We start from the raw sequence: 27,444 nt of genomic DNA, 5'->3' as shown, positions 1-27,444 counted from the left end.
TCGCGAACATTACGACCTGCCGCTGCTACGGGGTCGTGAAGCCAAGGCCGCAGCTGATTTTGTTCACTGATACCCTGGTTGAGAGCAGCACAATCGTGGCGCACGAATGTGCCAGTCGCGTGACTTTTTTTCTATTTCGCGGATTCTTTAGAACTTGGAAAAACGATACACGTGGGGCTTTCGTTATAAGAAATAAACTAATTGGAGGTTACAGAAAGTGCTCTCCAAGTTTAAAAATCCCATTTTTGTCTAAATGCAATGTTTAGTACAATAAAAAATTATCTTAATTAATAATCATTCAAATTATTAATGCAAAATAAAAATTCACTTTGAGGCGCCAGATGGCAGGCTGCTGTATACGAGCGGTTTCTCTGGCCCACCTCAAATGTTCCATTTCTTAACCCTTCGCTAAAGTTAGCTTGGATACCCCTTATATCTTGCAACGCGCGAAATGTCGCCCAAGTAAACTATCACTGTTGCTGTAAGCGATCTTTCAAAAGAGGGCTCCTTCGGACCATCACTGCCGTCCTGCGCAAGTTCACGCTCACTGGCCAGTGTATCATTTTAGGAGAAAAATAAACATGGCTGTGAAAATTAAATTTTTTTACACCACCACTTACGTTAAACAATAGCGTTAAAAACTTGAAACTGCCCTTCGATTGATTTTTTTTTTTTTATGTTAACCTGAGATTATGTTGCTGAAGACGCAACTTTTTTTCTCATAAAGATTCTGAAGCTATGCGTCAGATGGAAAGATATATATATATCATTATGCTAAAACCTCAAACGAAGCCCCAAGTGTACTCAGCACCTGCGTAGCCAGTGTGAGCTGAGCAATTTGCTGCACCGTATAGACAGCCAAGTGTCTGATAGAATAAGACTTACACAAAAGTTTCAACACAATAGTTTTTCTAAGCTCGTTCTAGGCAATATAATGTATATGAATCGAAGGAATCCAGACAAAAGAGTCATGATGTGGACCTTCACGTAGTGTCCTGTGTCACATTTAATTCAAGTTTCTTCGCCATGGTCAGAGCTACAAAAACGTTATCGGGATCATTGTTGGATAACTATTAGCATGTTCGATCTTTAGCATCGTTCTTAGCATCGAACGCTCTGGGCCCTCCTCAATATACGAAATAATCCTCTTGGCATGTTTGTAACCCGAAGTTTACAACTTAGCTACAAAATGACTTTCATACACTAAAATGTGAGATATTGAATAATAAGGGCTAAAAATGAGTCCCTTAAACAGCTCGCAAGCGCCCAGGAGGCTATTGCTTGAGTGCACAGCCTTGGAAAAAACGGACACGTGGAATCTGGCACTAGGAATGAAAAACAAATGCAGTGGAACACGTCGTCGCGTCCTGGCTACACTATTCTGCTCTTAGCATTCGTTCTGATCAGTGACGCCAAAAGGCAGCTCCGTAAGGTAGCCGTAGAACGGAAGATAAAGTCGCGTGCGGAGAGGACAACATGGATTTCCTTCCATGCTCGACGTGTCGCTGCTGGTCTTTTTTTCTCCTAAATGTAGTTCTTCGCATAAGTTTCATTTTATATTAAGTCTAACAAATCGTCGAACAGTATGCATTCATAATACTTCTCAAAGCATACTCTACTTTTTGGATTGCACCTTGAGCTGCAGCATCATCAACACGTTAAAGGTTGCTTTGATTCTTGCTTCCTCTTTGTATGTCTGGGCCTCTTTGGAACCATTTGAAAGAGTGAGTAAACGCGGCGCGACTAGTTAACTACTAGGGACGTTTCAAGGTAGCCCATAACGAATATTTTTAGTGCGCATTTTGGGATACGAAGAAGACACTTCAGTACATAGCTCAACTCTTTGGATGTCATAAGACAGGGCAATATTAATGTTTACTAATTTTAAATACTTACGTTTTAATTGTTACATTGAGACGTCGAATTCAAATCAGAGACGTAGTCAGTCTTTACTGATAGTCTTATCAGTTTTAAAAGTTTGCGTCAAATTGTGGAGAAACTAATTTTGATTCCTTTCCTTCGTGTTTCATCCCTTTCCCTGCGCTGTTTTATTTCATTAATTTGGCTATCTCGAGCAAAAAATTAGAGGGTCTCTTAGATGTCCCTTAAGAGGAGAATGGCGAAAGCCTGCCCTTCTTATCCTATAATTTGCCTCACGTCGTTAGCCTCCTGTCGGTATTCATTGCAGTGCTACAAATAATTATAATTGGTTTACAGGAAAGGAAAGGCGCAGTTTCTATCACACACTCTCAGACAAGTACGAGTTTGGACGGTACACCACTGCTCCTGTTCCTTGCCGCTCGTTCAAGTGTGGCATTGCAGATGGCAGGAACGCATCCCGCCTTGGCCAATCAGAACGCTGCAAAAGCGGGACGCACTTTGTCCACGACAGCATGAGCCATAAAAGCCTTTCGCCTTAATAAGGTCCACAGCCGAAAAACGCGCGCCCTAAGCAGTTCCCTCGCCGTCTTCACTAAATACCAGAAGTGGCACCTGACCTTCTCTGTCCCGCTTCCAGATATTAAAATATTAATGAACAGACAAAAACGGAAGAATTTTGGGAGACTACAGTTGAGCTCGCACTCTGAGCCTAAGCTAGGTGTATTCCAACAGACTGAACACGCAACCCAGGTCCAAGGTTTCCAGGCCGTTGTGCAAGCGAATAGACTGACGCCTATCCTGTCCCCGCCCGCCGAGGTGGTGCAGTGGTAAGACGCCCGACTACTGTGCCTGAGTACCCGAGTTCGAAACCGAGTGCGACGGCTACGTTTCGATGGAGGCGAAACGAAGAGGCGTTCGTGTGCTGTGCGATGTCAGAATACGAAGATCCCAAGGTGGTCGAAATTACTCCGTAGCGCTCCACTACGGCTCCTCTTTATCTCTCTCTACTTTCACTCCCACCTTTCTCCCTTCGCCTACGGTTCGGTTCAGCTGTCCACAGAAACATGTGTGGCAGATACTGCGCATTTTGCTTCCTGTGAACAAATTAATATTATTATTAGGGATATTTTACACGGTGTGGTGGTATCATCGCGGAGGTCTCGGCTCCCGTCCCTTATCCCTGCGTGCCTGGGGCGGGGATTTTAGGCCTCTTACCTTGTGGAAAATTAAAGTTGTTATCAAATCAATGACAAAAAATTGCGGAATGAAAAGACGATGTTAAAAAGATTACAAGGGTTCAACGCTGCTGAACCAAATATTGAGCGAAAGCATTAGCTGCGGGTGACCGAGCGTTCTTCTCTTTTTCTTCTTCCTCAGCCCACATATAAAGCCCCGCTTTAACATGCACCCGTATGAACGTGCCTTAGTGGCCTATAGGGGTAACGTGAATGCCAAGGTCTTAACAGACTGATTCTAACGTAACCGTTCCATTTGAAATGAGATACGCAAGTTGGCAGCTCCTGCCAGGCCACACCCTAGTGTCATGTGGGCTGTGACGTCCTAGCGCCACGTGGGTAAGACGTGGCTACCGGCCGCGCTAAGCTGAACGCTCAAAACGTAGAGTAGTATTGCTTTCGCAATAAAACACTATCGCATCTACTCTTAAGGCCAAGCTTGTAGCGTCCTCCAATTTAGTTGTTTGTTTCTTGATTTATAATAGAGTGACACGTTACACATGCAACGACCAAACTAGAAGGCCTCGCACTCAGTATGTCTCAGTGCTTGGATAAGCATTTCCACCGAAACCACTACATCCACACCTGAACCGTCGTAACATTGCGATCCATTTGAGTATCTTAAAATAGAATGCATGCCGGAGCCGACCAAGCCGATTCACCATGTATTCATTTAGTCCGTGCTCCGCGGTCTATGAACACAACTTTCACACTGGGCCCTCTTCTCAGTTGCGTTTTACTGCCATGAATTAAAACGGTGACAACGAGAATATATTCATATGCCCAGTGGAATGCGTGCTATATGTCGTTTACTGAAGCGTCAGCAAGACGTACTAGGTACGGTAAAATGCATTTCGAAGAGGCCTTGCACATTCGCGGGCAGTCAATCAAGTAACAGCCTGTACAATGCTCCCGATGCATCATGTGTCGAACCTGACGAGTGCGCGCGCGCGCACACACACACACACACACACACACACACACACACACACACACACACACACACACACACACACACACACACACACACACACACACACACACACACACACACACACACACACACACACACACACACACACACACACACACACACACACACACACACACACACACACACACACACACACACACACACACACACACACACACACACACACACACACACACACACACACACACACACACACACACACACACACACACACACACACACACACACACACACACACACACACACACACACACACACACACACACACACACACACACACACACACACACACACACACACACACACACACACACACACACACACACACACACACACACACACACACACACACACACACACACACACACACACACACACACACACACACACACACACACACACACACACACACACACACACACACACACACACACACACACACACACACACACACACACACACACACACACACACACACACACACACACACACACACACACACACACACACACACACACACACACACACACACACACACACACACACACACACACACACACACACACACACACACACACACACACACACACACACACACACACACACACACACACACACACACACACACACACACACACACACACACACACACACACACACACACACACACACACACACACACACACACACACACACACACACACACACACACACACACACACACACACGCACGCACGCACGCACGCACGCACGCACGCACGCACGCACGCACGCACGCACGCACGCACGCACGCACGCACGCACGCACGCAAGCACACACACACACACACACACACACACACACACACACACACACACACACACACACACACACACACACACACACACACAGTCTAGCAAATCATTACAACTGCGACAAGCTTTGTTTATTGTAATTAAAGAATGCCGAAACTATATTCCGCAGTTATCGACAATGGTGACCTCAGTTTACGTAATATCGTGCAAATTGAGCGAAACTTGCGTAACAAATTCCATCACCGTCTTCTAACATTGCCCCCGCGAAGGGCTCAATATGCAGTCGCTTAAACACCAACCTCGTTCACAGATATGGCGACAAAACACTGTTCTCGCATTTTCGCTCCTCAACATTCTTCACATACCTCCACATCCGAAGAAGATACCGGGAACGCGTGCATTACAGAACCTGGGGCGGCAGTGAAGCAGCAAAGATCAGCAGGACGCCGGCGGTCCGAAAGCTTCATTCTTCTTTCTTTCCCAATCCCTCACTTCTTCCAACCTTTAACTCGTGTTTTCGCGAAGCTCAAACAACGGTAAAGGCAAAGAGAGAATAATAACTGAGCGGACAAGTGAAGCGAGCGGAAACAGCTAGAGCCGGTTTCCCGGGAGAAGGGAAAATGAAACACGATGTCAGGGCAAACATAAGGCGAGCCTAAATCATGGCATCCGAGCAGCGACAAACAAAGGCCTCAGCGATGGTGTGTGTATGTGTGTGCCTGGAGGGGGGAAATCGAATTTCCAGGAGCCATCGCTGTCGCCCGGGACGAGCTCCAGACATACATCGTCTTCGTGGTTGCCCCCGCGAGCCGTTCGTCCGCTCACAGCGCCCCATGCGGACAGAGAAAGAGGATTGAAGCGGAGACCTCCCTCCACTGCCGCTACCGCCGCCGCGAAGCATTGAACGGGAGGCTGCTCTCGATGCTTCTTGCAACACAGACCCGATGCTCTGGGCGCGGACGCGTGAACAGAGAGTGTAGGACAAGAAATACCTTAACGTCTGCAGCCTTTGTTCTCCAGTCGCTGTCTTCTTTGTCTCTTTACTTCTTGTCTCGAGCACGGGGAACGAAATGCGAAGGGAAAGTGGGCCCTGAGAACTGCGGACTTGTTGAACGCTGGATGGTGCGAGACTGAAAGCGCGGAAACATCGTTTGTGTGCGTGTGGAAAGACAATCTTCCAGGGACTTCTCATTCAGTCGCCGTCTTTTAGGGTATTTGATTTCGGCGGCGAATCCATTTGCCCGCCAGACGGGAAGAAAGAAAGGTGGCATGACTGTGCGTTGCGAAGCATTCTGAATGACATTTCAGCTCATCTCATTTTATTTCCAAGCTGTCTTCTACGAGTGTCCTTTCAGGGAGGTACTGTTCAAGAAGGAATAATATCGGATGCTCTTAGATTCAAAACAAAGAAAGGAAGCAGACATGGACGGAGGTCTAAATGAGCAACGTGCGTCTCATCAATACATTCCCCATGTTTTAAATGAGAGCAGAAGAACATGCCTAGACAAATCACTGCCATTGAGTTGATAAATGAACCATGTATGTGCTCTTTCTAGTCACCTTCAAGGAACGCATATTGAAACAATTGTGGGGTTGATGTACTGCATCCAATCATTCGACATCCTTTATTGCTCTATCGTTCTTGTTTAAAAGTTGCTTAATACGCATAAAAAGGAAGTGCATGCAATATTATTACATAATTGCGGGCAGTTGTACGGTCATACGGAGGAGGAGGAGCAAAAGATTTTGTGAGCAAGTGCGTTCGGACCTTTCAGGCCCAGGGCCCCCGCAATACGCGCATCTTTCCAGGCCACGTTATGATCTTCTTTAATTCAGTAACATTTCGCCGTGGCATCTTCGGGTAAGCCGATACAATTATGAAGAGCAGAGATTAGGGTACCATACACCTTTAAACAAATTACGCATTTTTTATGTTGAGGTTGATTTACATTCACCTTTCTCGTGAAAAGCCGAATGAGTATGAAATAGAAATTGTTTAATTCCATTTGATGCACTGCTTTATAGATGTGACGCTAGTTATTGGTCATCAGAACGTACATAGCACTGTACTTATTTGGCCGCGCCGTCTGTCCTTTTTTTCTTCCCTCTAGCATCGATCTTTAAATATATTGCTTTTTGAATGTTGGCACAGACTAGTCACATATAGTGTTATTGCACTTCAGTCCCCCCTTTTCACTTTATTTCATTTGAACACGTTAACAGAGGTAGTGAGGTCATAACCTTTTCATATTACTTTTTAAGAAAATGCCGTATACATGTAGCCATTCCTGAAACGGCGTCGACACAGTCGCCACTTTAGGTAAGTGTGTCTTTTCAAACCAGCATTTCTCTTCCTTGTCCACCATACTAGCATCACACGGTTCTGAGCACAGGATTTTGAAACTGTTGCTTAATGGCCTGGCCTAGCTTTTATAGCTCCGTGATTAGCCCGATTAGGCCGTGACCAATCGATTAGGCCGCGACCAACCAATCGGGATTACCTACGACGGCATCACAATTGGTCGACAACTCTGGTGGGAGGGATTTCTTCGCGAGGCATGTACGGATCCAATGTTCAACACTATTCGACAATGCGTGCTGGAGCGGGAGACAGTAGGCTATATACAATAGATGGTTGTTTGGGACGAAATAATAAGAATTTAAATTCTTCTCTACGCTGTAGTTCCACTTCCAAAAAGACACCTCTAGGAGCTAAAACAGCTCATGTGCTCGCATGCATGATGAAGACCACTTTGTTTCCGTCTGAAAACTTTAATGCAAGTTGATGAGAAAGCTCTCCAAGCTCAGGCGCATATCACCGCCCGGTAAATTATGTTTCGTCATACTAAAAACAATTACGACTCGCCTAATGTGTATACCGCACGCATGTGCTTCTACGCAGGCAAACTTCCAAACTGTTTGGTCTGTGAGCTTGATATTGTAAGCACCGGAAACAGGTTGTCAAAAACACAAGCCGGAGTCACTATTTCCCATTAGCTTAATAAATCTTGCCTCATCTATTATAAGGAAACCAATTGTTTCTATCCGAACGACCAAAAATTTAGAAGTTGGCTATATTTGAAGGCGACATTCATTGCATTTTCTACACAGACAACTTCGTGGAACCAAAGAATACTCACCCATCTGATTGGCTAAGAATCGAGAAAATGCGGCAGCATGCCAGACGAAAGAAAATATTTAAGTCACAGTGATCGTAGCGAAAAGCGTATAAACTTACTGCTATCTCATACATACCCGTCAACTGTCTTTGTTACTGTAAAACAACAAATGCAGTAATCAGCGTAGATGAAACAAGTGCCGACCAGCCTGCTCCTCTCCCCTCACGCTGTAATTTGAGAACTGCCAAAATCGAATACTTATTCTGCACACGATCACGCCCCCCATGAATAGAAGCCTGATGATGATCTAGAAGTCAAGAAATTTAATATATGACTTAACAATGGAACTAATGATGTCTGCACTGGTGCGTGCCGTTCGTCAATAACAGTAGGAGCCACATATTTTTCATTTCTACTGCGAAACTTTCACTCTGCCTGAACGCAGAGAACAAGCGGCCAGTGTTGCAAAATATATCTGCCGAAGTCCGATTTACGAGCACCGTTCAGCATCGTATGTTACCTTCTGCAGCTCACATCTCGCACTTCAAATCTATTTTTTACGGTAAGTTAAAACCGCAGGAGTGAGTGGCGCCATCTCTACCATTAGGCTGAGAAATAGTATTCAGCCTTCTTATGGAAAATATAGGAGTTATAGAAAAGGCTGAACAACAAATATTGATGGCTTCTTAAATTGTTCGCAGATTTAGGTTCTGAGTATAAAGCAAGGCTTCATGTCAATGCGCGCTCATGGAGAGTCAATACGTAATAAGAGTGCGGCCCAATCACTGACTACGGGCAAGCCAGTATGCATGTTTCAGTTTGCTCTCAAGTATCTGCCGATTCGTGTCGGTGCGGATTTCTATTAATGATATTGTGTTAATTCCGGGCTATTCGCATTCTGTTGCAGACTTCCTTACCATACATTTTCTTCATTTAGTTATTCCTATGTTTCTTTCCTTTACTTACATAAGCACAAAACGGAGATCTTGACGAGAAATAGCAAAGCAGAAAAAAAATTGCGCATCCATCACGAATGACTGAGGCAACGTCTCCGAAGCACAAAAATTAAGAAACATAAAAAGAGCAGCCTTCAAATACAAAAACAACGTTACTTATGAGAATAAGGGTGATCATAACCACTGGCGCTTTCAAAGCCGAGAAAGTAGCACCAAAAGAAAACAGCACTCGAGAAGTTCAAAAGTAATAAAAGAAAACTAAGGCAAGCACCCCATGAGGTCAATGTTTACGCTTTCGGAGAGCTTGGAGGTAGGTATAAAATAATCGGTCACACACAGCGCCACGCCGATTTATCATCGAGGGGAGAGAAATCAGCCGTAACAAAAACGTGCGGCCAGCACCCAAACGGGCCCCGCCCATCACGAGACGGAGTGACGGGCGACCGATAATGGCGAAACAACGTGGCTCCTTCTACGCCCTGCTCTTCATTCTACTGCCAGAAGCAGCGCTCCACTGACTATACGACGTCTCCCGCAGAGTGGAAAACAGAAATTTGATGCAATGTGGGTGGCGCACAAAACTTTTTGATATATCGCTAGAGGGCGTCGTGTTCGTTGAGACTGTTAACGAGGAGGATCGCGAGCGTGCTCATTATAGGAAGAGTGAACTTTCTTTTAAAACAATGGCATTAATTCCAGACAGAACACTCAAAAGACGCTCCCGAGAGGCAGTGAGAGTAATAAAGTTTGTACAGATTTCAAGAGGTTAAAACAGGAAATGAAAAGCAGCTTTCTGTTTGAAGAAAGGCTTAAAAGCGCTGACGCTATGTTAGAAGAAAGATTGTGAAAAGCTAGAAGGGTAGTACCCCGCAACTTGGCAACGTTGACAACCGTCACTTCGTCGAGCTTCTCTTTTAGTTCTTTTTTGTTTCTTACTTCAGCGATGATTGAGCGTTTCGGGAAGCGCGCGCATGTACTCCACCCCATCGCCCGGCGATGACAACACAGTCCACTTATTAATTACTGCGCGGAGACGTGCTTCGCATGTTTTACGTTGTCCCAGTTGCTAACAGGCCGTTTGAAGCTACAGCATCATGCCACGTGCTGAACGGGCGCCAACAATGAAGATATATATATAGCATGCCATTCGTTCGCGACACATCTAAGGAACAAACAAGACATGCAGATAGAGCAGCAAATGAAGCCAGGAGGGAACTTGCGTGAGCAGTGCAATGCAAACGACAGTTTCACAGAGCAGTGAGAAACGCGATACATGGTATCCAAAGATGTCTTTAGGGTTTATTTGCAGATATGTTTGAATTGTGCCAGTGGGAGCTTATAGCGTACAGGCATTCGATGAAAAATCGGCGCGTTATACACAAGGACCGCCGTGTACATCCTGTTTGAATGCAGAGGAATAAAGCAGCATTGCAACTCACTGCTGTCGAATTGCGCGATCTGCCATACTATTGGCGTCCTGTGTCCTGCAAGCGCTTGCAGCTATCGGGAAAGTCGCAACGCACAGCGGCCGCCGAGCATCTAATTTGCCTATTCCTGTTTCCTTTGTTAATGCAGTGCTCGTAACAACAGCGCTTTTATGTCTTCACACTGACGACACAGCGCCGGATATTGCAGAGCAATAAGCTGCTTAGAATTTAAAGTGGAAAGTTGGGCTAGTTTGTGATCTTTAGATTCAAGGCATATGGCAACTAGCGCTAAAGACAGGGACAGAGAAGAAGCGGCCACCACGAAGCTAGCGTTCGTGGTGTCCGCTTCTCCTCGGTCCCTGTCTTTAGCGCTAGTTGCCATGTGCTTTGAATCTGCTTAGAATTGTTTGTAAGGGCTTTTATCTTGTGATCGCTTATGTCAATCTTTTTGTGAAGGCTGTCAACACCGAAGCATCTGAAAGGGTTAATGAAGGCCTGACTCGCAAACATACAATCCATTTGTAAGTGTTCTTATTTATGTTTTCATTGTTAGTTTTATTTTTTGTCGATGTTTTCGTGGACACTGCGCCAGAACCAACAGCATTTTAGTTCAGCTTAGCATGTGCTATATTATGCGCAGGCACAGTTTCCAAGCCAACACAGTTTTTGGTTGACGCTTTGCCATAAGCTAAACAATGAGATTGGTGTTGTTTTTTGGTGCTGATGAAAACTCTCAAAGTTCGTTTACAAGTACCATTAATGCCCAAACAAATAGAAGGTTGCACAGCCGTCGATGTAGCTCAGTAAGTAAGAGCACCGGACGCGATATTCGGATGTCATTGGTTCGGATCCCACCATCGGCGCGTTTGTTCTCCTCCTACTTTGTATTCAATTGCCTTTCACTCTAAACACTGATTACAGTACTAATTCAAGCCAATAGCAAAAATAGAAATTAAGAATTTTAATGCTTTCCTTGGCCTCGCCGACTGTTACCTTCCATCCTTCGTGTATCTTTACGAGCTGCCATTTTCCCTTCAGTTCTTTGCTTAACACATTTTAGCAAAATACACAACCTTTTGGCACACTAATATCAGCAGCTGCTGTTAGAGAATGCGGCGTGGTTGCAACTTAAGAAGCAGAGATGCAGTGAAATGGCATAATGTTAGGAATGTAGAAACAAAAATTTAATAAAAAGAATGAAGGTATAGTTAACCAGTCTAAAACAATAATTAGGATATAGAGAGAAAAATGAGCATGATAGCTACTGCTGCCACCCCGTTTAAAAGGGGACGCTCCTATATTATGTCTTGGTTGAAGGAGAAGATGCAAATGATATAGAGTATATCTGCCCTGGTCATGACGATCTGTTAACGGTATGTTTTAGCGAAATCTGCTTAAGTAGCTTACATTTCAAGGGTCTTCTGCACGCTATTACCGCCAGTAGGTTCCGGCGACGTATTCCCGTACGTGAAATCCTCTCAGCTAACAGCAGCAGTTTTGCCAGAAAAACTTCAGGTGACATAAAGCCACCCCTTAATGAGACCGCGAGCCATATATACGACGCAGAAGGCTCTTTTTGCATCACTTATAGCAATTATCTTCACGCACAAATAATATAGTAGATGGGCTCAGCGCGCAGTAACCCCTCTAGATAGGTATATGAACTTCATGGTGTGTGTGTGTGTGTGTGTGTGTGTGTGTGTGTGTGTGTGTGTGTGTGTGTGTGTGTGTGTGTGTGTGTGTGTGTGTGTGTGTGTGTGTGTGTGTGTGTGTGTGTGTGTGTGTGTGTGTGTGTGTGTGTGTGTGTGTGTGCGTGCGTGTGTGTGTGTGTGTGTGTGTGTGTGTGTGTGCGTGCGTGCGTGTGTGTGTGTGTGTGTGTGTGTGTGTGTGTGTGTGTGTGTGTGTGTGTGTGTGTGTGTGTGTGTGTGTGTGTGTGTGTGTGTGTGTGTGTGTGTGTGTGTGTGTGTGTGTGTGTTTCCCATCCCTCCTAGAGCGTGCCGAAGCTAGTGGACTGCTTTCGTTTTCAAAACAAAGCTCCCTTCCACATCGGAAATCGAATATGTGGCTTTAAGTGCGACACAGTCTTCTTCTCAAGTGCGATCCATAAGCTTTTTCTTTCTACTGCTGGATTTGCTCAACACACACAAGACAATTTCGGTTGTACAAAATACAATCTCATTTCATTTTGGGCGAGCTGAAAGCCAACGCTTCACAGCGGTATGTGTACAAGCAAATCCACCTGCCACAATCTGCAAAATGCTCATGACAAGATCATCCGGTGGCTACTGGAAACTGAGCTGTTATTTGTACACCGCAATGAGAGATCAAAGGATCAAAACAGAAAGGTGGGTGTTTGAAGAAGGGAATACAATGACAGGTATTGCCTGGAAAGCTGGACAAACCTGAGAATTCTCCACAGGTATGACAAACAACCCTGGACATACCGCTGCACCTAGAGAATGTAGCACAGAAATAACGCTATCATCTTTGAGAACAGCACTGCTGAATGCGAACGGCCAAAGCTCTTCTCACGAAGAAATAAAAACATTTTTCTATTTACAAACAGAGAGATCTAACCTAGTATTCTCGCAATGCGGACATATCCGAGTAATCCAATACGATTGCATATGGTGTCTTCGAAAACAAATAAGGCACAATATACCCCGCTCTGTTTTATAGACAGAGCTGCAAACGCAGTAGACACACTAAATGAAATCAGGATCTGTTTACGCGCAAGAAAACACTTTAACTTGGTTGGCAAGCCACGATGGTCCTTAAGCTGCGCCTGAAAAGAGCAGCTGGAAACTGTCATGCGATCCTAGTGTTGTTCAGAGACTTTTGCATTCATTCCGTAATAACTACAAACGTCATCACTGCAGTCGTAATTATTAACGATCATAATATTACAGCAGGTCAGCGCAGAAAACCTTTTGCCTGTGATCCCAATGCATGTGCTTGAATTCAAATACTATAACTCAATGCATGGAGCACTTAAGGTCGTTTTCTTCTGTTTTTGACTGCGGTTTGCTGTGCACTGTTTCCTTGGTACAGGCTCTGGTAAAGTGAGGGACCGCTGACTGTCTATCGTAATTCATGAACTCCCTCAACTAGTGCCTAGGTTTAAACTGAGAAATGAAGAAATCGGCAACGTCTATTCTTTGTTCTTTTATACTACTTGTTCAGTGATATCAAGGACGTCCAACTTATCAACCGTTTCTATTTCTTTTTCATGTCCTGTTTCTTTTTCTTTCTTTTTTTTTTACACGGGAACTAACGCCAACCACAATCTTCTCCAGGCAAAACTCGTCATTTTTTTTCAGGCCCACCAGTTTATCTTTCATCTCTGTCCTGCCACTGACACGCTTGATTCCGCTATATTGCTGGCCCCAATCCGTACTACTTGGTGAATCTATTCAATAACCCCTATTAGCGGCCGCATCACTTATTAAACGCATACGAAAGTGGAAGTGAATTCGTGATACCACCTTTCAGAAATCACTCGGACGTCATTGAATCCACCAGGTGACTTGAAGGTTCCCAGTCGCAATCGCGCGTACTCTTACTCAGAAGGTGGTGCGGAATTGACGGACTCATAGGTGGTTCTATCGATCTATCAAGTTTTAAAAGCCATCCGCTACTGAAAAACTGCTTCGTGACCTCCCAAAGCCAACCGGAAGCAGATTCCCTCTAGAACATGGCAGAAAGTCATAGCTTCTTCTCGTCATTCATTCGTCACCTTATTAATTTGCCGTTTCACACAGTCGGTCCAGCTTTATTTATTGCGCCGCTTCTGCTGAGTACAGAGTTGTCTTGTAGACCTTGTGTTCTTGTTTTCTTGTGACCGCTTGCTTAAATATCAGTGCTAGTGGCCGCACTTTCACTACGTTTTCGCGGGCATTTCAATAATTCTGCAGCACTCAAAACGGACCCAACGCTTTGGATTTGTGTTTATGGACAGAATGTTGATATTTAGTTGTTGGATGATTCCTGGCGTAAGCGCAGTCTCTGCCCGGCAATCTTCATTTTTTTATATAATGTGCTTAAATAAGGTGTCAAATGTGGCAGTGGGATTCATGAGTTCTTCTGGTAGATGCAGCTAGGAAACTGCAGTCGCCGCTTTCTGACTGAACGAATGGTGCGGTATTTTTGTGGTATATTTGTGGCTCTAGAGATTTCACGGCGTAACCCGTCATTACCCTCCGTTCCATAAACATTCTTGCTAACTTAAAATTTATACGACTAAAACTTAAATTTATACGACTAAAACTTGAGTTTTAATGTGTGGCCTGCAGCCCCTTAAAGTCACCCTTATCACCACACTCGAATATCCGCAGAACCTTGCTTCAGGATTCACTTGATCCGGCTACTTTTATCACGCTAGCGTTTTTGCACTAAAATCTCAGCTCCATCATCCTACGCTAGCCCGTCATCGAAAAATATCTGGTATTTCCCTATACCATAGTTTTTATCCTACCTTGAACCACAATTCTCCCCATATCACATGCGCTCATCGGATATCCTGAAACTCTCATTCTAATGCATTCTACCCTGAGAAATACCGCACTGTAACATATCATAAGCCTTTTTCCGTGACAACAGCCAACAACTGGAAAAGCTCTCCAGCCAACCACTGGAATAATATGATTAGTAAATTATTACCGAAATTCAGCTCATGATCTTCTCACAATACTTTTACTGCCCCTAGTTTTGCACCTGTACTGCGTTGCTGAGCTGGGATAGCAAACACGCCCTTGGTTTACCTGGCTGAGAATAAAAAGCACTTTAGCATTTTAACTGTTTACATTCTATGCTCAGAAATTCAGGGAGAAAAATGCACGTGCGGCCGCCAAAGTGAAAGGAAATGTAATTTCTCTTAGCACGCCTATTGCTGAATACCGTACGTTACTTAAGAGGACTAACGTCTACCTCGAGCCAGATGAATATCCACATAAACCAGCACAAATTTGCAAAACAAAAAAAAATCTAACAGTAGGTTGCAGTCACCGTGCACCTCGTCTAGATGATTGAATTCTTCCGCTACTCTTTCTTCCATAGCAACAGCGCAAAAACCATGACGAGATACACACGAGAAAAAGCCCGTTTCTCTGCGCCAGAGCAAACAACAGCCTTTGCGATCTTACGCTGACAGTGATCAAACGAGGAAAGAGCACAACCGAAGAAATTAAAAAAAGAACGCAACCACTCCACTTGGCAGACAGGCAGTGACCGTGCCAATTACAGGAACGCCAGTCTCCAGAGCAACGCTGTGGGCAAAAGAGGGAAGGGGAGGCGGGGAAGGGTGCAACCGTGTAACGACGCAGCTGTACAAAGAAGGACAAATCATAAAACCGGCGTCCGTGTCCACGCCTGCCCGCCACATCTGAGAAAGCAGGATTTAGCCCGTCCAACATAGCCTTTCACTCTTCTAATCACCTCTGTTTATTTGATCTTCGTATTTCGTCCTCCGCATTTTACTCTGTTTTCGCGTGGTCTCGCCATCGCTGGCTTAATTAACTGGTCCAGCCTGAATCCCTCGATGCACGCAAAGAAAACCGGCACCTGACAACGCCCAAGGTATTACCTTTGAAGCATGCAGACTGTTGTACACCCACATGTGTCCATATCCGTGTGTTGATAAAAGACGCCGCCCACCTCGTACAGTTTTCCATTCGGCCTATCCTCCTAGCTGTTCCACACTCACTCAGCTTTGCCCTGGCGCACGCCAAAGTAAGGGGATTCTGAGATAAATGATCACAGAGATTCTCGTTTAAGCGGACAAATCTGGCAGGTCTCTTCTCTGGGCGCTGGAAGGCAAGTTAATATACCGTGTGTACTCTTGGGAATGAGATTTCAACATTTAGTTCCTGATCGATCCTTCGGTTCATCAAGAACGCGCGACGTCCGCAAATATGGGCTCCACGATTAAATGTTCGCTCATGCGTACATCAAATACGTCCATTCCAAAAAATGATATCCTGCATGCGTGTCATTTCAGGACAGTAAAGAGAACTCTGCTTGGAGTATTAATTGAAATATTTGTATGCATATCAAAGGATAGAAAGAAAGGCCGCAAAAACTACGACTGAAGTAAGTAGGTCTCCATTGCTGATGTAATCTGAGTCCATGGGTCACAGCTGAGGTACACTTCATGCCGAATTTCATTTGGATAATAAATATATTACAAACGAACATGGGAGCATAGTGGAAAATAGTACAAATCTCAACGATATAAAATTTTCAAAACCTCACTACCTAAACGCTGTGTCACACACGGTTTAAATCAATTACTATTACGGCAGTGTGTAGGGAAGGGCCTGGTGCTTTTAGCTCCTATTGCTATTAGCCCTAGTGTTCATTCGATGCTGCCGAACCACAGCATGAAGAGGTGCTGTTATGTATGCACTGATAAATATGTAAGCAAACTTCGTAGGTGAAAACGCAGTAAGTACCAAAATGTGAGAGAAATAATCAGCTATCACCTTGCCGTAGTAAACACTGCAGGACGTTATTTATAGTGATGTTTTTAGACGTTTAAATCCATTTATTTTATAGATGCTTCTGTACTGTTTGTGCAGGTGAATTTTATAAGAATGCGAAAATCAGGAATGTTACAGGTCTTCACCGTTTAACAATTAACTAATATTACCCCTCAAAAGTTTCGTTTTCAATTTTTAGGGGCAATATTTCACATTTGAAGGCGGTGTCCTGCACAAGTGAGCTAGACTTTTCAATTTGCTTAATCTAGAACGTGACTCGAACCCGCGAACGTAAAAAATATGCATTCGAAGTCTCCTTGAGTTTCCATTAAGGCTTTGCACACTCCCAAGGGAGCCTATCGCTCTTCTAAGATATTATATTTAGGCAGCGTTCCTGTATTTGACAATGTTCAATAAGGTTTAAAATTTGACGGCATTTAGCACGCGTAATGACGCCATTTCATAGTGATGCGGTACAGGACAGCTACTTCAACGAGCTTTAGGTACGAATAGTTGACGTTAAGAATTGGGAAACACACTTCCGATTAAGATATTTAAAATAGGGCTGAACATTGATGACGAAGGCTTCTAGCTTTTCATTATAATGCAGTCTTAGAATCAAACCCAACGTCTGATTAGCTACTTTTATTTAAATAAACGATTAATCATGAAGCCCTGTCGCATACAGAGCTTCCGCTTTAATGCAGAAGCAGCAAGCATAATCGTCACAGATGTATTTCGCGCAGTTTTCAATATGGTACTTGTAAACGGTCAAAAGGCTGCCATGTGTATGTACAGCTATTATTTTTGTATGCCTCACGAAGACAATAATGTCGATATTGTGTCCAATATATCCTTCATGTAACGGGTATCTCAGTAGTTCAATAAATATTTTTTTAAATACACGTGCGAAGTATGCTGATGCAATCAGTGTATTCTGGTTGTAAGGTGAGGTGCAAAATACTCCAGCGACTGACTACAAATACGGATGTTTAAAAACTAAATCTGATTTAACAACCTTTTATATTTTGGTTTTACGCAAACTTAGTTACTCTGCAAAAATGAGAGTTGTAAACGCGCAAAGAAAACCAGTATATAAAACTTCAGAATAACGTTAAGTTCCGCTTCATGTTATAATGCGCCTGTGGCTGGTTTTCTTCTGTAATTATGAGCATGCTTATTAACATAACGTCATAAGATATCACTTTACCACATGGCATACTATTAAACTTCCACTTGTTTTTAAGCCGCACAAGGTGAGCATGTGTTACTCGGAACCGAAGGGTCGGGAGTACTTATCCCACCTTTTTTTCTTTAAATATTTCTTGCAGTGAAATGAGTATCTCAATGGAATAATATCATTCAATACATAAGGCGACTTTGGTCTCGCAATACATATCATGGTTTATTAACGTTTATTCAGCGCTTGACGTCACACTGCGGGAAACGATTGTGGGATGTTCGAAATTTCCACTCGAGGTCACGTGGCTGTGACGTCATGACACACTCGACCAATCAGTATTTTTGCTTGCGTTCAGCGCCGCTGATGCAGGCGTTACTGCCATTTCAAACATGCCTCAAACCGCATCTGATTTTTATCTTGCCTAAGTTTTTGCCAACTTGCTTCGTGCAGACAATATGCACGCAACCCCATAAGATTCGAATGCGCCACTGAAGACCTGCGACAGCATAAGCAGTGCGTGTGTAGAGCTTTCAGCACCTGAGCAGAAAAAAAGCACACTGTTCCGGTGTACAATTAGTAACATTTGGCAAGTTCGCCGTTGGAACAGGCAATGGGGCACGTGGTCGTGTTGTGCACGAGATTTAATAACTTCTGTCGTAGTTGAAAAGAGTCCTTGGAACATGACCAAACTTAGAAAAAGGGTAGCCAGCTTCTTTCATTCCTACAAGGCCTGCATAACTGAGAAAAACCTAACCATAACACCATTGTGGGCTAGTTAAGATCTTGCAGAATAAATCAGAGACGGATTTGACTTGAGGAGTTATCAATAGTTACGGCATTGATGAACATCTTGAGCAGTGTGGAAAATGGGTTCAGCTTCCCGCGTTTGGAGAACGAATTATGGCTTTGAAAATGATCCACTTTGCAGATTTTATTGCAGCCTGTGCCCCTTTGTTGCCTTGAATAGTACGTCCCGTCGCAATGGCTGAGTGGTTAGGGCTTTACGCTGCCGATGCCGAGGACGCTGCTTCGATCCTGGCCGCGGCAGAAGGGTTTCGATGATGTGCGAGACACAAGGCGCCCTTTTACTGTACGATGTTGGTGCACTTTAACGAACCTAGACGTTCTAGAATAACCTGCACTTCGGCGTCCCTCATAGCTGTTGCGGATTTAGAAAGTTAAAACCCATATATCATACCGTTCAATACTATATCCTACCGTACGATACCATACTATACCGTACCATGCCACGCCATACTACGGCATAAAATATCATACCGTATCGCATCATACTATACAAATAAAGTATAAGTCTACTATACAATAGTGTACTGTTTTATTGATGGATCATGTGGCACGCTGCAATTGCGCACATTCATTATCGATAGGTGATGTGGCCTTGGTCATGACGCCCATGATGGGAGACATGAGCACGTGACATTGACTCTGACCATGTCAAGTAACAACACCACCGTACATAAGTTATTTTTCCCACCTGAGGCTGAAAATCTCGAAATAATACATGAAAGCCCATTTTAGTTTTGTCTGCTTTGTGAATTGCATACCCGATAGAGTACGCGCCACCAGATCGAAGTGCAACTTACCGATCACTTTGAGGTTGATGACGGTGTTGATCGAGCGAGCCTTGCGGAAGTCCACTCGGCAGCGGTACTCGCCGGCGTCACCGTCGCGCACGGGGTCGATTTGCAGGTGCGCCGGAGAACGACCCATGTCGAAGAGCAGGCGCCGTTCGAGGCCTGGCGCCGGCGACTGGCGCGCCTGGTCAACGTGTGCCCGCCGAGAGTCCAGCGTGAAGATGGGCGCCAGGCTCTCGTCCTTGTACCAGAGCACCAGCGTCACCGAGTCGTCTTGTGACGGAGGACTGATGTCGCAAGGCAGCGCCACTTTCCCTCCTGCCACGGCCGTGTACACTATCGAGGCTGCAGACAGACCAGAATGGAAAACACATCCTCAGACGTGCACAAATGTTTGTATAATTAACTCCGCTTTGCATGCGAGTATTTCGAATGTTTTCTTTTTTGTTTGTTTCTTGTCTCGTCGTAAACTGCATCGTTTAAAACATGCATAACAACTCGGTGGTGCCCATGCACTGGCCTATGATTTGTGTGCATAGAGCACCCTCTTTCGACGGCGCGGCGCTTTTGCCTACTCAGCGCTCTTTATCCGCAATTCCACCCTGGCCTACGAATGTGCAGAAAGCACTCCCGCGTCGTGCGCGGGTTTCGATTTAAAGGTCCTGTATTTCCCCACTTGCACTGTCGTGTTCTTACCTTGTTTAGTCCACTCGTGGAGAATACACCTGTGCTGTTCTAGACGTTTGTCTACTAATTGGTGTTGTTGTGTGCCTGAAATTTTCAGCATTCTAGTGTGCTCATTATCTCTTGTGCTATTATACTGTTATGTACACCACTTCAAAGTTTAGACTGCCAGCTACTGCGGCCATTATCCTTGCGAATATTCCGTTGGTAATCCCTGGTAAGCAATCCTGCGCAGGTAGATTTCTGCGTTAAATAAGATCGCGAATTTCATGAATGAGTGCTATTGTTCTGCTGTCCACTCTGTGCTACTGCTACGGGCTTATGCTTGATTGGTTGGTTTGTGGGGTTTAACGTCCCAAAGCACCTCAGGCTATGAGAGACACCGTAGTAGAGGACTCCGAAAATTTCGACCACCTGGGGTTCTGCGCTGACATCGCACAGCACACTGACGCCTTGCTTTTCGCCTCCAGCGAAAAGCTTCCGCCGAGGCCGGGATTCGATCTCGCATCCTTGGGAACAGTAGTCGAGCGGCGTAACCACTGCGCAACCCCGGCGGCGGGTTTATGCAGTAGAGGACACCTTGTTCTCCACATTATTGCCTCATGCTTGCAATCTTGTGCGCTCATTGTGTCCCTATATTCTTTCTGTGTCAGTGTTTATGCGCTCATGTTCGGTATGTATTCCTGCCAACTCGCTCAGATAGCTGCGCTTTTGTGCGCAAAGACTGCTCGCGTTGGTTTTTCCTTGCTGGGATGTTGCATATTTTTGCTCCCTCAGCACTCTCACTGAAAGTTATTGTCTGGCGTTGTGGTATGCACTGAATATTGATGTTTTGTGTATCTGCATTGTAACGTACTACTGTAGTCTCTGCTTTTCTGCTGCACATTTGTTATGTTTTTCTATGAAAGAGCATATTTTACGTGTGCTTTTCTTTTTGTTTTACTGTAGCCTAGTCAGCCCTTATTTTGAGCTCTTAAAGGACCCATGAAGAGCTATTTGCATAAAGTATAAAACGCGAACGAGCAATAGCTAACCCATCAATCTTCTCCGCAATGGAATTATTTTTATGCTATCTTTATTACCTTAGAATATATGGGCGGTCCAAAATCATGTTCCTCTCTCCCACCTCTACTCAGCCCTCGTCGGCTCTCAAGAAAGAATGATGAAAATAAATTGGGAGCGTCCAATCAGTAGGCGCGCTCAGCAGCCCCACTTGCGTCAGCGGAGAGGTTTGCACGTGGGGTCGTGTCGTCCAAATCGGTTTCGAGCGGTCGCCAGGGTAACTTCTTAAAAATTATTTGTAAAATCTAGGCTGTACGCAAAGCTTGCGAAATTTGGCTGGAATAATCGCAAGACCACTTCAACGGATTTCTTGCATTACATGTTTACCGCAAGCAGCATCTCAGGGGCCGTTTAAAATTGTCATTACTTGGAACTGGAGGCTATTCATGCTAAACATGCTTCTTAAGTGTTCTCCATTCGTTCGCTATTAACGAGCACATGACCAATAAGGCAGCGAAAGATATCAGCCCACGTAAACATCCAAGTCTGCTTACGTAAACATCGCAAGAGAGCATGATTAGCGGGAGAACTGAACAGAAATAACGGTGCGATAATTACAGCAAGTGAGTAAATCGCTTCCAGTGTTAAGCCATCTTATCTGCTGCCCTATGGGGGGATATAGCTTCTTGAAATACAACGGAAGACAACTAATCTCTGGTTGAAGTAAGTCCGTGCGTGCTCACTAACGCATAGTCACTAATTAATACACTAGCAAACTTGCTCCACGTTTTCGAACTTTCTGCTACATGCGAAATGCAAAAACGGCACAGAGCGATTCGGCTTAAAACAATATTTTATTCATGCTGAAAATGCCGCAATCAGTGCAGTAACATAGAAGTATTTACGGACCGCTGTGTGCCTATCTAGATCCAAGCCTTATTAATCAGCATTAAAATGTTATTTGCATGTATTCTGTTAGCACTTTGCGGATATCATGTATAAGTAACATATTTTTTCAATAATTAGGGCAAAGAGTCAACGCGCAATTGCTGTTGTAGCCGCCGGGAAAATCTATACATTCGTAGGTACGTTTACAGAATCGCAACTTCTTTTATCTTCTAACATTCTTGTTTTTAATGTTGGCGACAGAAATATAAGGTGCTATTAGGTTGACGCCATAAAGACGAGCTTCGTATGGGTTAACACTACCTTCTCTTTCTACTTTCCGCCTTTCCAACGTGACATAATGTTTAATTTGTTGCGGCGCTCGGAGACAGAGGTCGTGAAAACAAAACACCCGCCATTGAGACTGGGTTTCGGTGTAGGTGAAATGCAAAAGACTCCAGAGCGCTCTGCCCTATTAGGCTTGATTGAAGAACCCGAAGTGTTAGAAAATAATCGGTGCACATGCACTCGAGTTATATATCTGATCCGCTCTGCACGCTTCCTATCTCGTTCCTATCACCCTATCTATCGCTTCCTATCTAGAGTTAACGATATTTTAGTGGAAATCAAGGAGATGAAATAGACATGGGCCAGGCATGTAGTGCGAAGGGAGGACAACTGATGGTCGCGTAGGGTAACAAATGGATTCCAAGGAAAGGAAAGCCTAGCAGAGGGTGGCAGAAAGTTAGGGGAGCGGATGATGTTAAGAAGTTTACAGGGGTCACGTGGACGCAGCTAGCACAGGACAGGGCTAATTGGAGAAATGTGGGAGAAGCCTTCTCCCGGCAGTAGGTATAGTCCGGCTGATGATGATGATGATGACGACACGCCCACTACAATAGACCTTTTGTTTGCCTTATTTTTCTTGCTCCTTCCTGCCTTATACGGCGCTATTAAGGTTTCTACAGAGAAATGAGACTACCATCATTTTCATATTCATGTTCATGTTCAATATTTCATGCATGAAGCAATATTTCATATTCAGGGTTCAAAAATGCATTTTGTAGAGAAGGCTCACCCGCATCAATTTGCCATCTCTGCTTACAACCCGTCTTTCTATAACCTCTCCCCTAGATAGTTTTCTCTTTGCATATAGAGAAGAAATGCTTAGAAAAAATGGACAGGGGGAATAATGCGACCTGTATTTACCCTGATTCCTCATTGGAAACGAATGATAATCGCGATATTGTTGATAAAAGTCACTTCTTTTAAAATAGTAAAGCGCATATAACTGTCTCACTCGCGGTGGACGGCTCGACCGCCGCTCTTGACGTCAGAGAGCCACTGTCATATAATTACACCTGAGGTTAACACCAAGGCCATTCGCTCTCTTTGTCGTTTCACCTCAGCCTTGATTACTTTATTTACTGCGTAGCTAAGGTGTGTACTGTGAAGTGGACCCCCATCTTCATTCTCCCATAGGCTACTCTCCTTCGACATTTTCTAGATGTTAAGTAGTGTCTACGGACGCCGTCAATATAGTTAGGAGGTTCAGGTCACGATCGTCTCCTTATGATAAACCAAAGAGTTACATTCCGTGGAATTTAAAAAAAAAGGCACTGATTTCATTTTAACTACATACTAACTTTTCCGCCACCTTTGTGTGTCACGAGCATGTAGTAGCCTTTGTCTCTAGATATATGTAAATTCTTGCTTATAGTCGCAGCTACTACGCAGTGACTTCTCAACGGGGACTGGCCCATAAAACAGACTTCGCTATTAACCTTGATTCAATATTTGCTTTGCTTCGTTGACCTCCGTCTAACCAAAACCATTTTTCAGGAGATGCTGTTTTTTACTGACCCTTTTTGTTATCCGGACAATCGCGGTACACCTGCCTTCCAGAATGTACATCGCTGCGCTAGTGATATGTTGTGTTTTTTTGTTATTTTGGTTCAAAGAAAGACACAAAAATCAGCTTGGTGACCTTGTTAAGCTGGCTAACATCCGCACTCTATAAACCTTAAATAAAAAGCAGCGAACGTAACCACCATTTCCTTGTCACTGCTCAGCATACCAAGTACCTCTATGGCATTGCTCCACCCTCTATCCACGCTACTAACCTTGCTTGAACGTGTGTAGCCTTCAACAGAGGTGATGTCCCACATTTCTATGCTTAGTGACAGAGCGGAAGGTAGCCTAATCGTAATAGCATATGTCCAACGTTAACATGAAGCAGTGTGTCCCCTTATAAACGTGGCTTTTCGATCGACCAAATGATACTTCATGTGCGAAATTTGATTGTATCCATTTCACTGTTTTAGCGATATATTGGGAGAAAACAGTTCGAGAGATTCGTATGTATGTACAGTTGCAAAGTACGAGCCAAAGAGAATGAGCGAGTGGTGCTGACGTGGCTCTTCTTTCCCTTCCTCTGAAAAATTCTCTTTTGCTCTTGAGTCTCTTTTTGTTTTGTCTTTCGGTTACACCGGCGAATGCACCAAATGCAACGTGACTGAACCGCCGAACGGGCGCATACAATCTCCAGCTCTAAAAAAACAGCGTCTTCGCTAGTCCGAGTGGTTAAGTCTCGGCGTGGGTAATTTCTTCGTTGACGCTGTTAATCACTGAATATGACGCGCCTGCGCAGCAGACGTTCGTGGTCTTTTTGTACTGCTCGGCGGAACTAAACACTGACCAAATGAAAACGCATATCCTGCGGCGGCACAGGTTTAAATGATAGCTACAAGCTCCTAATGAGGTAATGTGCGAAGTGTTGATTGACGAAACACTTTTTCCAAACCAAAGAAAACGTATTCGTGACACTAAGTTTGAGTTGCACTAAAGAAGATATGAAATTTTTGGTGTGCTATTGAGAAAACAGGAAACGTTGAGAGAACACTGAACAGTATTCAGGAAGAATGGGTGCAGTTGTAATCCCCACAGACATTAAACTTTGTGCTCTGAGCAAAGATTTCTATTTTAGATGCTGATTTAAATGATAATTGAGATAGCCTCTATAAGTATTATGAGAGTTTTTTCATTGTAGGAAAAATAAAAACAATGGAGAAGGCGCTTTATTGAGGATATTTGGCTCGGTGTAAACACGTGGTACCATAAGCAAGTGCATTCGTATTCATTTTCGTAGTGGAGTATTTATAGAGTCTAAATTAACTACCCATGAACGTTGCATTTTCGCGGTACTAAAATGACCGAAAATATAAAATAAAGGAATGCAAAAGCCGAGTGCGTAAAAGCACTATGAGAATTGGGCGTGGCATCCCGCCATTAGAGCAGTGCATTTATTTATATATTCAAGATGACTGCAATAATATTACTATGCCAGCCAACGAGACCAAAATTCTCGCGGGAAACCATGGCATCTTTCCGGCACCAAGCTTTTCCTACTACGACTTTACCTTGTATCTTGTTGGAAAGATATATTCAACAAAGGCGCAAATGCTTTTTGGATAAACCTTAGATGACGTTTTTTCGCCAGCAAGTTGAATTACTTCAATATCATCCCTGTCTAAACAAATATTATGGTCTCAATCTTGAGACACTTGCCCGCGGAATCGAAACGCTTTTCACGTGACATTTTAGATAAGATCATGTTTTTTTTATCGAACTATGAAGAAAATAATGTAGCGCCCACAACCGACGTATCGAGCATTGGAGTAGGACCCACTCTACCACTTGTCAACACATGCAGTTTTTTCTTGCATGACACGACAAGATTTCAGTTTTTACAGGGTAACCAGTAGCGTGAGCTGTTCGGTTATTCTAAGTACATCAGTGTAAACATGCGTTGAGAAAAGTTATAACAGAGCTAGAGTAGTGTGCTGTCTAGAGTGGTAGGAAAAAAAAGTAGGTCATTGTACACGGAAAGGCGGCTATGATGGGGCGCATGTTTTAGACCGCGCTGACAGCTAATAAATATTCACAAGTGTCTGCCGTTTCATGCGTCATTCTCCTTCCGGCAGCAGGAGAGTCTGATGATCCTCACCATGGGCGAAAACGCGTGCCTGATCAAAAAATAATAATGATGGGCCTAGTTTAACCACGGGCGTGGTGTGCACAGTATGTATAACCTACCCATTCTGATAGTTAAAGCCTAGCAACAGCAGGGAGGATGTTAGTGTCATTACTTACCGACATAACTTGTTCGTGGGCTGTCAAACGGGTAAATTGTGGGCCAGATACGTGAACTATATTACATAAAGGTAAGCGAATAGTTATATATTCGTGGAAGTGTTTTAAATGCATGGCAGTGTTCAGCAGGGATTTCACGCCCACCTCGGATTTACTGATCAGCAGAAACGTTTTCTGCGAACAGAGCGCGTCAAACGACAATTTCATACCTGTACGGGAAAAGGAATAATGTGATAAAATATAAATATTATATATCGCAAATAGATTAATTCTTGAAGCTCGAAACTTATAGCGTTGTATCCCCTTTCCAAAGTGATCGATATAATGCTATTATGCATTTTGCTCGCATTTGGGGAAACAGCATGGTTGTCCATAGGTGAGTCACCCTGTATACAAAGGAATATTATTGCAACGTGCAGTGTATGATAGCACTCCGAGACTTCAAAGTCACGAGAAAGTCAGGAAGTGATTATTGAAGATAATTTAATATTCCTTGCGCTTAAAAGAATAAGTTGACATTTTCTTGGACCAGCCAGCGCGTATATAGTAGAAGCCGATGTCTAACAAAGGCCATTCAGGTAGCCCTTGTATCTTCGCGATGTTAACTCTAAAAAAAAATCCTTGTGACTAATCAAGTCAGCCGATTATGACCAGTTGTTTTTCTTCCGATTTTATTCTGTTTTATTAAGCAGGTCAACTCCAACATTTGCACGTTTGTAGAACACTGCGAATAATTAAAGGGATTTCTTTCAGATGGAGATGAACTATCGCTTGCTAAAGTAGGCAATAAATCACGTACAAGGTGATGGGGCTGGGACAGGTAGGTCACCGCCGCTTGCGGCGGAAGCTAGGCTGCCACCGAATATTTATTTGTTGTAGGCTGTCATTGCACGTGCCACAGCTTCGGTGGTGGACGACGGTTGTTGTTGCGGCGCGCATCCTTCTCTCCCTCTTCTTTTTCTTTCTTCTCTATTTTCTCTTCTATCTGCACGAGGCAGCGGAGGTGGCTCATCTACAGAGCCAATGAAGGCCCGTGCATTTTCTTTTCTTTCTTCCTACA

At 44.1% G+C, this 27,444-nt stretch overlaps 1 protein-coding gene across 1 annotated transcript in view; it reads right to left on the bottom strand.

Annotated features, from left to right (window-relative positions):
* LOC146186221 (protein turtle-like) overlaps positions 1-27,444 on the bottom strand; it is a 198,262-nt gene that overhangs the window by 99,864 nt on the left and 70,954 nt on the right. Inside the window, exon 2 of the mRNA XM_084608006.1 lies at positions 19,671-20,006. Coding sequence (XP_084464132.1) covers positions 19,671-20,006 — 336 coding nt within the window. The remainder of the gene's footprint in view (positions 1-19,670; positions 20,007-27,444) is intronic.

This window comes from Amblyomma maculatum, chromosome 6, assembly GCF_055883805.1.
Source record: "Amblyomma maculatum isolate TAMU_Amacu chromosome 6, ASM5588380v1, whole genome shotgun sequence".
Taxonomy (NCBI): Eukaryota; Metazoa; Arthropoda; class Arachnida; order Ixodida; family Ixodidae; genus Amblyomma; species Amblyomma maculatum.
The sequence above is the reverse complement of the archived record's forward strand: the minus strand, read 5'-3'. Positions and strand labels throughout refer to the sequence as shown.